Here is a 15,371-nt window from a genome sequence, read left to right as displayed (position 1 = left end):
GTGAGGAAAGAAAAATAATCTTGTTTTCCATTTGAATTAAGTTTATATTTCTGACCCCAATGGCAGATATGCTTTTCTTATTTTAAGCAAATGTTAACTTAATTTTGTTTTCAGAAGACTTACAGCAAGACTTAATATCCTAAGTAATTCTGCTTATCAAGTAAATCTTGATTTAAAACATCATTTCACTGTTAAAGTCATCTTTTGTAATTATATCACAAAATATTATTATTATATAGTAATATATATTAGTAATAGTAATATATATATGACATATTATTATAATTTCTATGAAGCTTCTTTAGGAAGAAGCCCAGAACCTCAGGGCTGAAGATAAGATACCTACTTAAATTAATGGTCCAACTAGAACCCAGACCTCAAACCATTAGCATGATCATGAAATTGTTGCCTGGAATCACTGGATCCTTCCACCTAATGTGATAGAACAAGAATTTGGTGAATAAAAAGTAATTTCTTAAATTCTGGGATGAATAGCCTACTAATTACATAAAGACGTTGTGGAATGGTGAACGTTTTCAATGTGTGAGCAAAACTTTAAAGAACTCCATAATACACCGAGTTTTGTTTTCACCCAGACTTTTAGCTTTAAAAACAGATGCAGTCCCGTCGAGTGTAGTATCACTTCTCAAAAACGCAAAGTGCAGTTTCATTCTTGCAGGCCTGTTCAGCAGAAATGGAACTATAGCGCCATCTTGTGGGAGCAGCACAATTGCTCTCTTTTCATAAGCGAGGACAACATGTTCCGGAACCTCAGAAGCCTGTTTTTTAGGAATGCACAAACAAATGCGGTCCTGTCATCGATCTGATGAATCCATATTAAACTATTTGTTTTAACAGTGTTCACGATAAATCTCATATTTAGAATTGAGGGTTAATTGTTAATAAATCTGCTGCCAAAACCAGACAATATTAGCTGCTACTATAATTTAATAAACACAAATATCGGATGCGGATGCTGAAAATGATCCAAAATGATGTACAAACATAGGACAAAAAAAAAAACCCAAAGTGTTGTTTAGAGACAGTTTATTAGAAATATGTAGACAAAAACCTCACTGCTTTTAACAAACTGAAATTTATAAACCTGAAATGACAGGTCACAACATCTTTTTCATGATTTTATCTTTTCATCTTTTACTCACACCTGCATTGATATTAAGAGTGCAAACACAAATTGGTCATCTATTGATAATGTTTTTTAAATCTGTTAAGTTACCCTTTTGTTCTGTACAGCGGTGAGCATATTTTTAATGACTTGTCTTTACATATATGGAAGAAACCAGTGCACGATTGCCTGCTACACGTCTATGTGTGATACAAAACAACAAATACTAACTGCCATCCTGAAATTATTTTGTCAAGCAGTGTGTACAGACATGACTATGCACTTTGAACATGTTGGATTGACACATAAACCTATCTGAGGGTCAAAACTGCAGCTAAAACACTTAAAATGGGGGTTTGCAATAAATCAGTGCAAGGGTTTTGAATATGCCATTCTGATTTCAAATACAGCACTACAAAGTGAAAACCAAATGTCTTGGCTGGCAATGCAGAAGCATGTACCTTAAGACAATGCTTCCTTCGAGGAAATCGGAGCTTAAACACAAAGTAACAAAAAAAAACAAAGAATTAAATAAAATGTACAGTTTGAATGAGAGGGAGAAGGCAGAATATGTTGAAAAAGTCATTCAAGTCCTTTTTCCAGTACTACAAATTACAATGTCTACATTACATGATGCAATAACCTCACTGACACTGAGGAAAAGCCCAAGACTTAGAAGCCATTGAGTAAACTGACCATAACTGGTGTCCACAATACATCATTGAGAGCTCGTAATTGTCCATGCAGAACAGTAAAGTAAAGTGTGTATGTATTGTCGAGGGGCTTACGTTGCCATCAGCACAACAGTAAAAATTCATCCCTTGTGACTTTCTGCAGAAAGACCTTGAAAAACAGTTCGAAAACTAAGCAGTTTTAAATGGCTACCAACTCAAACTTAGTCTCTCTCTTCATTTAAGTGTTAAATTAAAATTCTTGCTTTCTTCTGCATGATGGTTTCCTGTTGCTTCACTCGAGGTCAGGCATTTCTGAAAAAAAAAAGTTAATACATTTCATTTTTATATTTGTAAGGTAGGTAGGATTTTTCTAAAAAAAAAACCACCTTCCAAATTTGCTTAAACTGTCTTTATATACCAATACATAATTAAAATGTAAGTACTCTGAAAAAGAGAGTATAAAAATCGAGTGTCTGTAGACCTCTCACGACTGTTGTAAACACAGCTAATTATTTCCATTCACTCCCACCCCCTCCCTTCTGAGCTCCTTCCAAAGCCACGCCCCTAAAACACATGAACGCGCGACGCCAAACGCTCAGGCTCAGCTGGAAGACGCATTTATTTACCTGAGACAGTGGAGAGGAAGGAGCGCAGTGCATGCAGTGACCATGTCAGAATCACATGTAATATAATACCTAACTTTAAGATTAACTTTTAAGATTTCAAATAAGATTTATTTTAGTACTCACTATCAAGCTAGCATATCGATACTGGTAAAGTTTAAAATATACTTTGTTTGATTCGGTAACAAGCTATATTTATAGGTAACGAGCTATATTTATAAGGCAAAGGTAAAAACAGGTTGCATTGATACACGTTTTTCCATTACCATCAGTTACACTGTGATGAAGGTGAATTTCATGTAAGATTCATAACATATACGGTGTTTTGCGAGTTTCCATGATGAAAACATTGTTGACTCTAATGAGGACTACACTCCGGAGACAAGTACCGCTTCGTCGGTTCGAGGACAGGTCCAGGGTCGAGGGCGAAGCAGAGGAGGTCGTTCAAGAGTGCAGACAACCAGGGTCCGAGGAAGTAGTTTTTGCCTTCGCTGACTGAATATGCAGGTGCTTTGAATTTTGAATGCTCTTTCTCTGCCATAATTTTACTCTTCGTAGGTTCCGCGCCTCTTGCACTCCTCAAATCAAACGGGTGCGCGCGCATATGGGCAGATCTAGCAACAGGGGTGGTAGCCATGGTTGCGAGAGTGAGTGACACTCGCCCAAACCAATCAATTGTTTCGTCCCGAATGGAAATAATGAGCTGTGTCTATTGCAAATTAAAAGGTCTACAGTCACTCGATTTTTATACTCTCTTTTTCAGAGCACTTACATTTTAATTATGTATTGGTATATAAAGACAGTTTAAACAAATTTGAAAAAAAGTTTTTTATAAAAATACCCTACCTTTAATGTATAAAGTTGTAGCAGCAAACATATATAGATTTTCTAAATGCAAACAAACAAAAGTCACAGAGGACAGACAGATAATTTAAGAAAACTTACTTTCGTCATCACTATCCACAGACTCTTCCTGGAATTTGAAATAAAATCAGGTCAAACACATTTCAGCAATGCCGCAATTATAAAAAACATTTTTATTATTAGGTTATTATTAACTAACTAACTTACAATAAACCAATCATTTAAAAATAATATTAAGTCTTCAATAATTCTCTCACATCATCAGCACCATCCACATCTGGTAGGTCATCTTCCCCTCCCATGTTGTTCATCATCTTTAAAATCAAACAAATCAAATGCATATGATTGTGATTTATTTTCCCAGAAATTTTAGATTATTAATAGCACTATATGTAGACATGAACCTCTGAAAAGCGATCGAAACTGGACAATTCTTCATCCGAGTCATCCTCCCAGTCTTTCCAGTTATTGAAATCAACACTGAGCCAATTGAGCTGCACAAAGAACAAAGAGAAACATCAATTAACACAAGTGATCTTATTGCTAAATGGAGTTACATTTTAATAGTTTAAACGGACCAAACACTGACCTTCGCCTTCTCTTTTGTTAACCTTGGCCAAGACTTGCCAGATTCTGCTTTTCTTAGACAGCAAAACACAGACCTGTCTGTGCGTTTGTGTTTAGAGTCCTGCAAAAGAATAATAGAGTTCTGTGTACCTCTTCAACCAGTGAGAACACCATGAGCCATGCAGATTGAGCTCTTACAACCTGAATTACACCAGAAACCATCAGGTGGAGTAGCGTTGTCAAACGTACCGCTACTACTGGTACCGGTCGGTACAAAAAAAAAAAAAAAAACCTTGACGGTACCAGCATTTCTGAAGTATCGGTAGTACCGAGTACCAGGTATTTTTGGTACCCAATCGCAATCATATCTGTTGAGTGCATGAACACAATGGCCTATCAGAGTTGCTAGTCAGTAAATTAGTCAGAACCAGCTTAACACACCGCTGAAAAAGCACAAGGTTTTTGTTTTTTTTGTTCAATGTGAGCCGTGTGCTCACGAATCCTTTCAACCAAGTGTGTAAACATGAAGTAAATAAAAGCTTTTTTTATTATTCACAAGAGTGCAGAATTAAGTGAGCTTGCACTTTTTCATGCTGCCAAGTACACTGCAAAGTTTTTGGATCAACAACCGAATTTAAATGAGGAAATGAATCGGAAACTGTGATGATTGACAGTGATAAACAATGGACAAGACAAAATAGAACAACATTTTTTTTTAAGTACTCAATTCAACAGTTTTTGCTCTGGTACCAAAATTGGTATCGAGAACAGCTAAATTTGACTGGTATTGGTACTACTGAACTACTGAAATGTTGGTACCGTGACAACCCCTAAGGTGGAGTACTTACATTTGGGTCAATGGACTCAAATAGTTCTACTTCATTATGGTGTTTCATGTTATCTGTTCCTCCAACACAACTAAAACAAAAAATATAGCATATTACAATTTAGAATTAACTAACACTAAAGAGGCAAGCATTCAAATTTGCAATGCAAATACTAAAACATTATAACTGAGTATCATTATATTGCATCAAAAACATTAGATCATAATTATATTTTGGAATAGCAATTTGAAAATGGATGTACCTGAAATCAAGCTTTGTTTTGTTAAATTTAACTTGGACATCTTTGCTGTCTTCTATACAGAATTCAATGAAGACGGCCTCTCGTCTGTCATACCACTTGGCAGTTGCTGGCTGCCTGTAAAACAAATGGAATTAAAACCAATATATTTGAAAGAGCATGAAGAATGTAAGGATATACCACACTTCAATATGACATTGAAATAAAGCGATGTTGTTTAGTTCTAATGGGGAACATGGTGAAGTAAGCAACCAGCTAAGTGCATTTGTTAAAAGCCAAACTCCAGAACTCCACACTAAAAGCTCAGCTCTAAATTAAGATGTGCGAGCAGGAGGCCCTGGCGGGGGGTGGAGCAACAATGATGTTGCCGTGGAAACCAGTTTGTATTGACTGGCAGGTTTATGCTTGGCCTCTTAACAATTTACCATGGGCTTCACTACAGTAAAAACAATGAAAAAACCAAGCCCCTGAAAAAATATTTGTTTCTAATATGTTGTACTGTATTTTAACTGCATGAACTACAGCTTAATATATATATGCCATGCAACTAAGTGTAATTTGAAAATATTGAGAGAGTTAAATGGTGGCTAATTTAATCATACCAATGAACAAGATGCTGCAATGTTTAGAGCTGGTGTTGAAGAGATATTCTGGTCATGATTATTGCCTGTTGCAAACTTAGTCCAACCTGAATTTGCTGGTCTTACATAGTTTAAGATGGTCTCTGTGTCTTGTCAAAGTGGTGCTCAGCTGGTTTAGCTTGGAGGCTGGCTTATAACCCACATGATCAGATGAAGTGACCCAAACCCTTTTAAAACCATCCAACAAACCAGCCTGGGAGACCAAACTAAGACCTTTCAGCAGAGCACCAGCTTGGAAGACTAGCTGATTTAAGACCGTCTTAAACAGTTAAGACCAGCAAACCTTTCTTTTCTAGCTGGGAACACCCTGCAGACCTTGATCTGCGTAAGGCTTAATCTAGGGCGTGGAAATTGCTAGAACATTCTACAGTCATGCAGATGAATTATTCAATTAAGAAGAATCAAGCAATAGTAAAATGAGCAGTAGCAATTCTCATGTTAGCTGTACAATAACTTCAGGCCCTGATAATCTAGCTGCAAACCAGCTAGCTAAGCTCTTCTGTGCAAGCAATGTGCGCTGTTTCCACCACCGATTAAGGTTTTTCTATGCTATTTAAAACGTCTTTCCGAGAATAACTAGTATTCTCATAAATATCCATATGTGACAACTGCCGCATGGGAGGAAATTACACGTTACCTGATAGAGGTTATTAACACATTTGCTAACTAGCTAATAAGTTAGTGCATCCTTATCACCGCCAGTCAAACTCACATGTCGATATCTTCTTTCAGTTTACACAAAAATCTGCGTTGCCACTTTCGTCCTCTCGCCTGTGGTAGTGTTTTGAATTTATGCTGTCAGTTCAAAGCGCATGCATAAAGACGGAAACTAGCTGTTTATGCGCCGCTCCGTCACCCTGCACAGGAATCGCGCGTGTCCCTCTACTCACTGGCGCGTAGTGACGTCACCTCAACGTTTCTAGCGACTTCTGCTGCGCGCTCCGCTCCATGCGCGCACCTGAGCAAATGCGTCTCCATAGTAACGCAGACCTCGCTCGCTCCGCCTGCCTCGACTGTACAAGATGTCACTATCATCCTGGACCATACTACAAACATACATACAAATCATAAGAATAAATAATGTAATATATTGCCAAATATTTGTTCTTGTATTATCTTTTCTTTTATCTAGAGTCAGAATTAGACTTTATAATGTTAAATCTAAATCTATCTATATCTACATTTACATTTATGCATTTGGCAGACGCTTTTATCCAAAGCGACTTACATTGCATTTCAGGTACACATTTACATTCTTATCAGTTCTATCTCTGTTTGTTATTTTACGTTTTAGTGTTTACTTTTTAAAAAAATATTTTATATCATATTAAAGTACGTTATTGGCATGATGTTTTGCGTTGCATATAATATTGCCAAAGCTCCAATACACAAAAAGTGTCGGCAAACAAACAAACAAACAAATAAATAACAATGGCAGTGATGTTAATAAATTAATAATTTCAAAATATCTATCCCGTGAATATATACAGAAGGAGTTAATCAGAAAAAGCACAAAGGTCAAACAATACATTTACAAGACGATTGATGATGTGGTCTTTAAAGAGCGCCACACAGCGGTCACATCCTGTAATCGCTAATCCGGCTCAACCAACGACCACAAGAGTGACGAACTTCCTGCTTAGATTACCGTGTATTCAGGGCATTTTCACTGTAATTACTGAAAGCGAACTATGTGATAACGAAATATGACATAGAGACGCCGAGTTAGAGTCGCGAAGGAGCTAAAGGCAAACCACTTTCGTCGTGACAGTCAACCATGTTCTTTGTATGCATGTTGTCTTCTTTTGGCCAAGGACGGGGAATTGGGAAACCACAAAGAGACTGAGCTGGTCTGTTGATCAAGCGAAGTGTCATCTGAACTTGAATAGGATATCCCAAGCATAAATTCGCAAGAATTATCATAGTTTTTCTTACGGCACGTTCAATGCAGCGGTCGTCTGTTGACTTCCTCATCGAGTGGAAGCAGGCATTCTCTAGTTGCGGTAGGTTCCCTTTATATTCATCTCTTCTTCCGGCAAAGTCACTTACAGAAGGTGAATTAATTTATTACATGAGCACAATAGGCTTTGTCGCTATGTTTTTTTTTATTTTATTATTGTTTTTAATTTAGCAAATGCTTAGGTTAAAGCAACTGCCATCATCATTTTCTCCGTGTGTCAGGTTGCTGGACAATCCGCTAAATATAAACAATGTCTTGATCTACTAACTTGTATATTTATTTTCTCTAAAACAGGGAAATAGGCCTGTTACTGCAAGTAACGAGAATTTATGGGATCACAAGGTAATTTAGTTTCAATAATGTAATCACTGCAAGCATCAAGTGACATTCATGAGCAGGTAGTGCAACACAGAACGATCCTTTGTTTATACAGTGAACACATTTCAGAGCAGCTGATGTGGTTCTGCACAGCTGCCTGTTGGTGTTGAACGAGCTGATAATACTTAGCACAGCCCATTCATGCAAGAAACTTCATTGTCTAGAATATTCCGCCCTTCTGCTGCACAGCCACAAATAAATTGGATTGTGAAAGGGTAAATTATATTATAATCATTAAACCTTATGATATAATCCTTTTTATAAGAGATACAGGGAGCTTGTAAGATCTGACTGAGAAGAATCTGCATGCTAGCCTGCAGCTCTTGTCAGGTGTGAAGTATTGTGAATTTATGCAGGGTTGACTCATTACACGTGTATTATTCATCATATGTTTCTCCTGACAAGGAAAGAGCGAACCGGTAACAAGCACAAGCTAATATTTAACTTCAAGAATTGTAAAAAGGGTGAAAGGTTGAACATTACTGTAATTGGTAAGTTAACATGACATCAATCAGTTACAGCAGTATTTCATCTAAAACTGGTTTAATTAGCATTTAAATTGTATTTTTTGTACAATTGTTATGCCATTCTTAAGACCTCATATAATTAATATGAAAGACTACATCAAATAATTTAAAAAGAAATGTTTCTTTGTTTTTAAAAAAAAGCTAAAAGGCTTTTTAAAATGGTAAAAAAATAAATAATGACCAGACACCTAAAATGTACACTTTTCTTTTCCTAATGAAAAGAAACATGTATGTATGCGTATAATATATAACATTTATTTATTCAATTTTAAAAATATATTTTTTACTTTTTAACTATATATAGTTGATTTATTTTATTTACCAATAATATTGGGGGGGGAAATGTGAAGTACCTAATAGTACAGCATAGTGTAAATGTAGCAACACAATAAAGCACTAAATAATTGCAAAATTGGTTAATGTTGGCCATTTGAACTACTCTTGCAAACTGATCTCTTTTCCTCCCAGTTTCATCTGATGAGATGAGCGTGCGCGCGGGGCAGGGCAGTGACGAGGTGCTGGTGTCGCAGGCGGTGTGGGATTACCTTGCAGCCGCTGGACGGCCCTGGTTGGTCGACTTCGAGGACAAGCAGGGACTAAGCGCTGACATCATCCGACGCGGGGAGCGTGGCGGCTGCTGTGCCGTGCGGCTCTCCCCGGTGGAGGGAAGCAGCAGGGCCAGAACTGGGATGATGGATGGGCCGGTTTCTCCTGTTACACGGAAAGCTTTCATTGACTTATGCCGCTGTGCCCGGAAGGAGATGACCAAACAGGAGGCAGCTCCTAAGAGGAAACGTTCTCTGTTACCGTGTGTGACGGCAGTGGAGCCCGACGGGGAAGGGAGCTTGTTGTCTCCGCCTCCCCCTCAACCACGGCGCTCGCAAAGGCAACAGCAGAAATACAGGAAAAACACAGACATGGAGACCTGTGTGGTTTTACCCATGCAACATGAGGCAGTGGCAAGGACCGGGGCTGAATTAGCCGTCGGTCATGAAGAAGAGAGCACCGTTTGCTCTATCTGTATGGGTGAAATTGTGGAAAAGACAACTCTGGACAAATGTGGCCACGCGTTCTGTCGGTCCTGCTTAGAACAGGCGTTTCAAGTAAAGAAGGCATGTCCTGTGTGCAGGCTGGTGTATGGTCAACTTATCGGGAACCAGCCGGCCAATGGGAGCATGATGGTTGAAAGAGACCAAGACCTGGAGTTGCCTGGCCATGAAGGTTATGGCTGCATATGCATTATTTACAGTTTCCCTCCCGGTTTGCAAGCGGTAAGTACTGCTTACAGGCGGATTACAACAGCCGAGTGTTTTGCATTCAGATAACCACAGACCAGATTTCATTATATAGCACATAAAAATTGCAAACAAAAACTGTATTCAAACACTATTATGTTTTAAAATTCTTTCAGCAAGAGCACCCAAACCCTGGGGTGAGGTACCCAGGCACAGACCGGGTGGCATACCTGCCAGACAGCCCTGAGGGAAACCGTGTCCTCTGCATGCTACGGCGGGCATTTGAGCAGCGCCTGATCTTTACCATAGGCACCTCGATGACCACTGGCATGCATAACGTTATTACCTGGAATGATATCCACCACAAGACCTCCATATGGGGCGGACCGCGATGGTATGCAATTACATAGCTAAATTATGTCTGGGAAAATCAGTTATACCACAGGCATGTCTTCACTGGAATTGCCTTTTGAATTTTTTTTTGAATTTAAAGCTGTTGTTTTGGATAAAAGACAACCCAAAAGATATATTCAAAAATCCAAATTATAAATGATGCACTAAATTGTTCATTTTTTTGCTAGGTTCTAGTCATTCCGATGTACTAACCCTTTATGATCAGAGCGACTTGGGTAAAAATGCCTGAAACCATGATCAGCTTTCATAGAAAAAAATAGAGGAAATGTTTTTGTGCCACGTTTCATGTTGCTATATGTTTGTTTGATTAATTTTAATCAGCCAAACTGAAGCTTGAGGAGATGCCAGCTACATTTCCATCCTATAGCACATTTATATCGTGATAGTTCTAATATGAAATACATTTACAAGTTGTAGTTTTTTTTTCTGGTCAAGAACAGAGATGTTACTAAATATTGTAAATATTGTATACACAATATAACATTTTGCAACGTGTTGCATTTTAAACCTGGCCTATAATGACGGATATAATACCACATTCATTTAACAATTTATTTACAAAGCCATTAAAATAATATTAATGAAGGATGTGCAGAGATACACTACTGTTCAAAAATTTGGGGTTGGTAAGTTTTTTTAATCAAATGTACTGTTAAAACGTGCAATATTATTACCATTTCAAATAACTGTTTTGTATTTAAATATTTCAAAATGTTATTTATTCATGTGAAGCTTCAGTCTTCAGTGTCACATGATCAAAATGACAGCATTTATTTGAAATATAAATATTTAGTAACATTATAAATGTCTGTGCTGTCAATTGTCTTTCAATTGAATGTATTATTGCTGAATAAAAGTACTAAATACTTAAAAACAAAAAAATGAATACTGACCCCAAACGGTTGAACGGTATATAATATGGAAGGGATAGAGAAACATTTAGCTTTCTAACTTCAGCTTTAATTTAATTTAACTTAATATTGATTTTTTTTTCTTCAGCTTTGGTTATCCAGATCCTACATACCTTGTGCGGGTGACAGAGGAACTACGCGAGAAAGGGATAACGGCTGATTGATTTGTTTCTAGCACTTGAGAAGTTTCAAAAGGATGGCAAACGTGTGCGCTTGACCAGTCTTTTCACAAACCCACTGTGTCGAAACAAGCCACTGTCATCTGCTGCAGGACACCGTTTTCACAATGTTTAATTTCAATCTTTATGTTTAGCTTTGTTCTTTAGTTTACCTGAGTGAATACAGTATTTCTGTGGTACAAACCTGGGGTGCACTTTACTGAGACTTGAGATTGTTCAATATTCTCAGCTGAGTTTCAGATACCCACTGGATTGCTAAAGTGTGAATGTGAAGGTGTACACGTTTCCATATCTGCAGTACAACCTTCCTCTTCCCTTTTTTTTCAGGTTCGAATCACTAGGCTGCCAGCCTCCCTCTTCTAACTCTGTTTCTTCCATCTAAACTATGCTTAATAACCTTTTTAGTTTATGGTAACATCTGGGTGGAGACAAATGGCATAGCACAGTTAAATGGGTACAGCTGGGACAATCCCATACAACTTTTTTTTTCTAGTAATCAGCACTAAGAGGCACTTTGCAATGTAGGTAATCTTTTTATTATGAGAATTTAAAGTGGATTCTGCCTGATCTTCCAGAGTGCAGGATCTAGAGAGGTTATTTGTGGGCCTTTCTAATAATAAGGTCCTAGTAAAAGAGATGCAAGTCGATTTCAGTTTGTCCTAGCTTTCATCCTTTATAACTCCCATTATTGTCTTTCATTTCAATAAGATGTGCATAAAAAGTCATATTTTTGATTCAGTTTTCCCCAGTTTGTATTTTTATGCTGTTTACAGATTTTTGAGTTCATCCATTTTGGATGTTAAAACTTCTGTCACGTGTATATATAAAATGATGTCAAAACGAAAGGGCGTGTGAACCACTTAAACCAAACTAAAAGCATAACAGCTCAAAACTTTGCTGTTACCATTTTGTTTATGCCTCAGACTGAAAAGCATAGCACTGATTTTATTGTGAAGAATCAGCAGAATCATCCATACAAAGTTTGCTGAAGTAGAAAAAAATTCAATAACACAGCAAATGACTCTCACAAAAACATGCAGGTCACATTTAACTCTAAAATCAAAAGAAAAGAATTTTTTTTTTATTTTTTTATATATAACAGCATATTGTTATATTACATTGAAACAGTAATACAATTATAATTTTTTTGTCACAAATTAAAGATTTTACTTCAAAGAAATAAATTTAAGTTTAAATATCTGAAATTATTTTCTACATTATGTTTATAATAACTAACACAATACACTCACACATAAATAATTGGCTTTATTTTCTTTCCAAATACCAAATGTAAATGAATTTTTTCTTCTTTTGATTTTTGTGTGAGATATGACCCGGGTTCGTGAGATTTACCAAATGGCGGCTGTCATTCATGAAGCAGTTTTATCAGATTTCTTTTGTATTTCTCTCATTGAAATGTTATTGTGCCTTCTGCTAAAGGTCACAGCCTGTTATCACTAACAGTATACTATTACTCATTAGTATTGGTTAAACTGTGTTCTGATCAATATGAAGCATTAACTTTATAGCAGTCTTTCAGCTTTAAGCAAAATGCATCATACTTTAGAAACCAAGTCTCAGATAGTTTTGCGCAAACCAAAACATTTCCTTTGTATTAAGAAGGTTTTTGTGTTGTTGATTACGTTTTACAGTATCTTTAAACAGAAAACAGTATCAGATTTGAGTTTTTCTTTTATACCGTATTCTCGTACTCCCACCTTTATGTTATGAAGGACCAATTCAATCAGGATGAGTAGGACTTAAATGTTACTGTCATGCAAAATTCTATGCACTTCAGAATCAGATTTATAAAATAGACCTCTTCAGATGACTGATTGTTCAAATTAAATAATTTGCCTTTATAGTTGTGTTGATTTGTATTACATAATTGAATTGTATGCTATAAATAAAAATGTGCTTTACATTTTCATACTTGAATAAAGGGATTCTGTTCTGTTAGACTGTTCTGTTTTTTTGTTTTTCTTCCAGATTTAGCTTCTCAATGCCTCATGTGTTTATCTCTGTAAATGACAAAAATGGCACTGTTTTGTTAATATGGCCTATCTTCTCAGGATATCCTGCCAGGAATTTCAGCTGTCATGAATTTTCTGCTTAAGCTACAGAAAAATATCACCTTTATCATGAGTAGCACATTTTGTGTCAGGCATGTACTACATCTAATAAATGGATCAACTGTAATTTCAACATTATCCATAAAAGCTTTAGTATATTAAAGGTATGTTAAATAATAAATTTAGACCCTTGACATCAGGAATGCAGTAAATGCAATCTTCTAAAAAAAAAAAAGAAAAGAAAAAAAAGCAGTGCTTTAAGATGCTCAACAGAGGGCGCCATTTTACCACTTCACTAAACTCGCAAATAAATGTTTTGGATTGAAAAACTGCAGTGTAGGGTGAATCTGAAGTAGTGTATTTTTGTTGTTATCGTGTAGCCTATTCTTATTCTTAAAATGAATATCATAACATTATTATGATAACAGAAGGACCTCAACCCTGGTAAATGTATTCAATTATTCGACACAAACAACATTTCCGCCTTCCTACCAGAATGTGTAGCCAGATTTCAAACAAAGGCCCATTCCATCGTAGGGATCCATCTCTGCGTCTGGAATTACACCCAGAACAGTAAATCGTATGTAGTAAAAATCTTATACAACACTATGATAATAATTATTATTAATCTCTGCATTCAGTAGCCTAATATGCAGCACAAAACACCTGGAGGGACAAGCCTTTAGAGAACATGTGACAGTCGTATCATTCATTTTGTGTTATGATTTTAGAGGATGGGGGGATGCAACCTGTCCATGTTGGCATCTACCTAATTTGGCTAGCGTCTAAATAATGTTTTGCGCCAATATACAGTAGAGTTTGATTGGACACACGACTTTTGACGTCAAAAGAAAAAAAAAACCTACGCTAATAATATTTTCCATTCAGTGCCTTCAGTGACTAAAACATTTCATTATCTTCTTGCAGGCGATATTTTTTTAATTCTTGAGGGTTTTTTGGCAGAAATGCAGTGACGGGTGGTGAAATGATAAGAGCACAGCACTGTACTTGGAAAACCCGTGCTGAAATGTGTCTCAGGGCATTTCCTCTGATTATGCCAGCGAGCCTTTGAGCAATGCACTGAATCCCCATCTGCTTTAAAGTCTACAGTAGTGCCCTGACCCCTCTCTGCCTCTCTGTGTTAAATAAGAGTATGGAAATGTCACCTGGATCTTGGCAAGGTTAACCGAGCACTCTTTTGTTGAAATGTCAGCATAAAATAGTGAAATGTTTAGATGGAATGTTATAGATTTGGATATTAATGTGCCCAGTATAAAACCTATTTTTAAATTTCAATAAAAGTTATTGTTAAAAAAAATGTATTAAAAAAAAAACCCATAATGGTAACACTTTACAATAAAGGTTCAAATTGTTAACATTAGTTTACTGCATTATTTAACATGAACTACCAATAATTTTTTTCTAAAGCATGTATTAATCTTAGTTAATGTTAACATTTACTGATACATTATTAAAATCAAAAGTTGTATCTTATAATGGACCTGACCTGTGCTTTTATTAACTAACGTTAACAAAGATTAATAAATACTGAAACAAATGTATTATTGTTAGTTAATTCTAATGAATGTAACTAACATTAACTAACGGGACAATAACAAAAATATGAATTTGTCTGATTGAGAGAGAATGGCTCATTTTTTATTTTTTTATTTTCCAGAGGTGACACATGGATGGAAATCATTTGATGGAATTCTATAGTGTTACAAGTCGCTCTTGTTTTAATGTCAGGAACAGGAAGGACTTTAAAAGAAATGGTGTACTTGTCTGGACCTTTAATAATCTTGGCATATGCTTTACGGTAATACTTAAACCAAAAGGAGATTTTCATTCCCATTTATGCCATTCGTCCTCAGTGAGAGCTGAATGGCTGGAGTGGCTCAGGTGTGTGATGCCCATGTGCAGGCTGGACCATGAGGCTCTGCCGAAGCTTTTCTGGACATCTGCTGCTGTCCCATCTCACGGTCCGGCCCATCTGGCCCAGCCAGGCTTGCCTCTCCACAAAAATTGCCAGAAGAGCTCTTTGTCTTTGCCTTTCTCTCTCTATTCTCTCCTCCTTCTATCCCTTCATTGTCAGGATTGAGAGGACTGAATGT

The 15,371-nt window shown here is 36.7% G+C and overlaps 2 protein-coding genes across 4 annotated transcripts; one reads left to right on the top strand and one right to left on the bottom strand.

Moving 5' to 3' along the window:
* Window positions 1-1,153: 1,153 nt before the first annotated feature.
* ptges3a (prostaglandin E synthase 3a (cytosolic)) lies at window positions 1,154-6,598 on the bottom strand. The gene is made up of 8 exons (XM_079849054.1): window positions 6,294-6,598; window positions 4,944-5,057; window positions 4,703-4,772; window positions 3,877-3,975; window positions 3,692-3,781; window positions 3,545-3,601; window positions 3,369-3,396; window positions 1,154-2,112 (listed from the first exon to the last, which is right to left on the bottom strand). Coding segments are annotated over exons 1-8 (480 nt in total). The 5' UTR covers window positions 6,296-6,598; the 3' UTR covers window positions 1,154-2,092.
* Window positions 6,599-7,157: 559 nt separating this feature from the next.
* On the top strand, window positions 7,158-13,144 carry dtx3 (deltex E3 ubiquitin ligase 3). 3 transcript variants are annotated; one of them, XM_079849053.1, is made up of 5 exons: window positions 7,158-7,584; window positions 7,836-7,883; window positions 8,915-9,717; window positions 9,858-10,075; window positions 11,095-13,144. In XM_079849053.1, exons 2-5 carry the CDS (start codon window positions 7,871-7,873, stop codon window positions 11,168-11,170), a joined length of 1,110 nt encoding a protein of 369 aa, XP_079705179.1. In that variant the 5' UTR covers window positions 7,158-7,584; window positions 7,836-7,870; the 3' UTR covers window positions 11,171-13,144. The 3 variants fall into 3 exon arrangements, with proteins under 3 accessions (XP_079705179.1, XP_079705178.1, XP_079705177.1); XM_079849052.1 differs by lacking the exon at window positions 7,836-7,883 and having other exon boundaries at window positions 7,162-7,584; XM_079849051.1 differs by lacking the exons at window positions 7,158-7,584; window positions 7,836-7,883 and adding an exon at window positions 8,216-8,410.
* The last annotated feature ends 2,227 nt before the right edge of the window (window positions 13,145-15,371 follow it).

The sequence above is a fragment of the Squalius cephalus genome, assembly GCF_949319135.1.
Source record: "Squalius cephalus genome assembly, chromosome: 18".
NCBI classification, from domain to species: domain Eukaryota; kingdom Metazoa; phylum Chordata; class Actinopteri; order Cypriniformes; family Leuciscidae; genus Squalius; species Squalius cephalus.
This window is presented reverse-complemented; position numbering and strand designations above follow the sequence as displayed.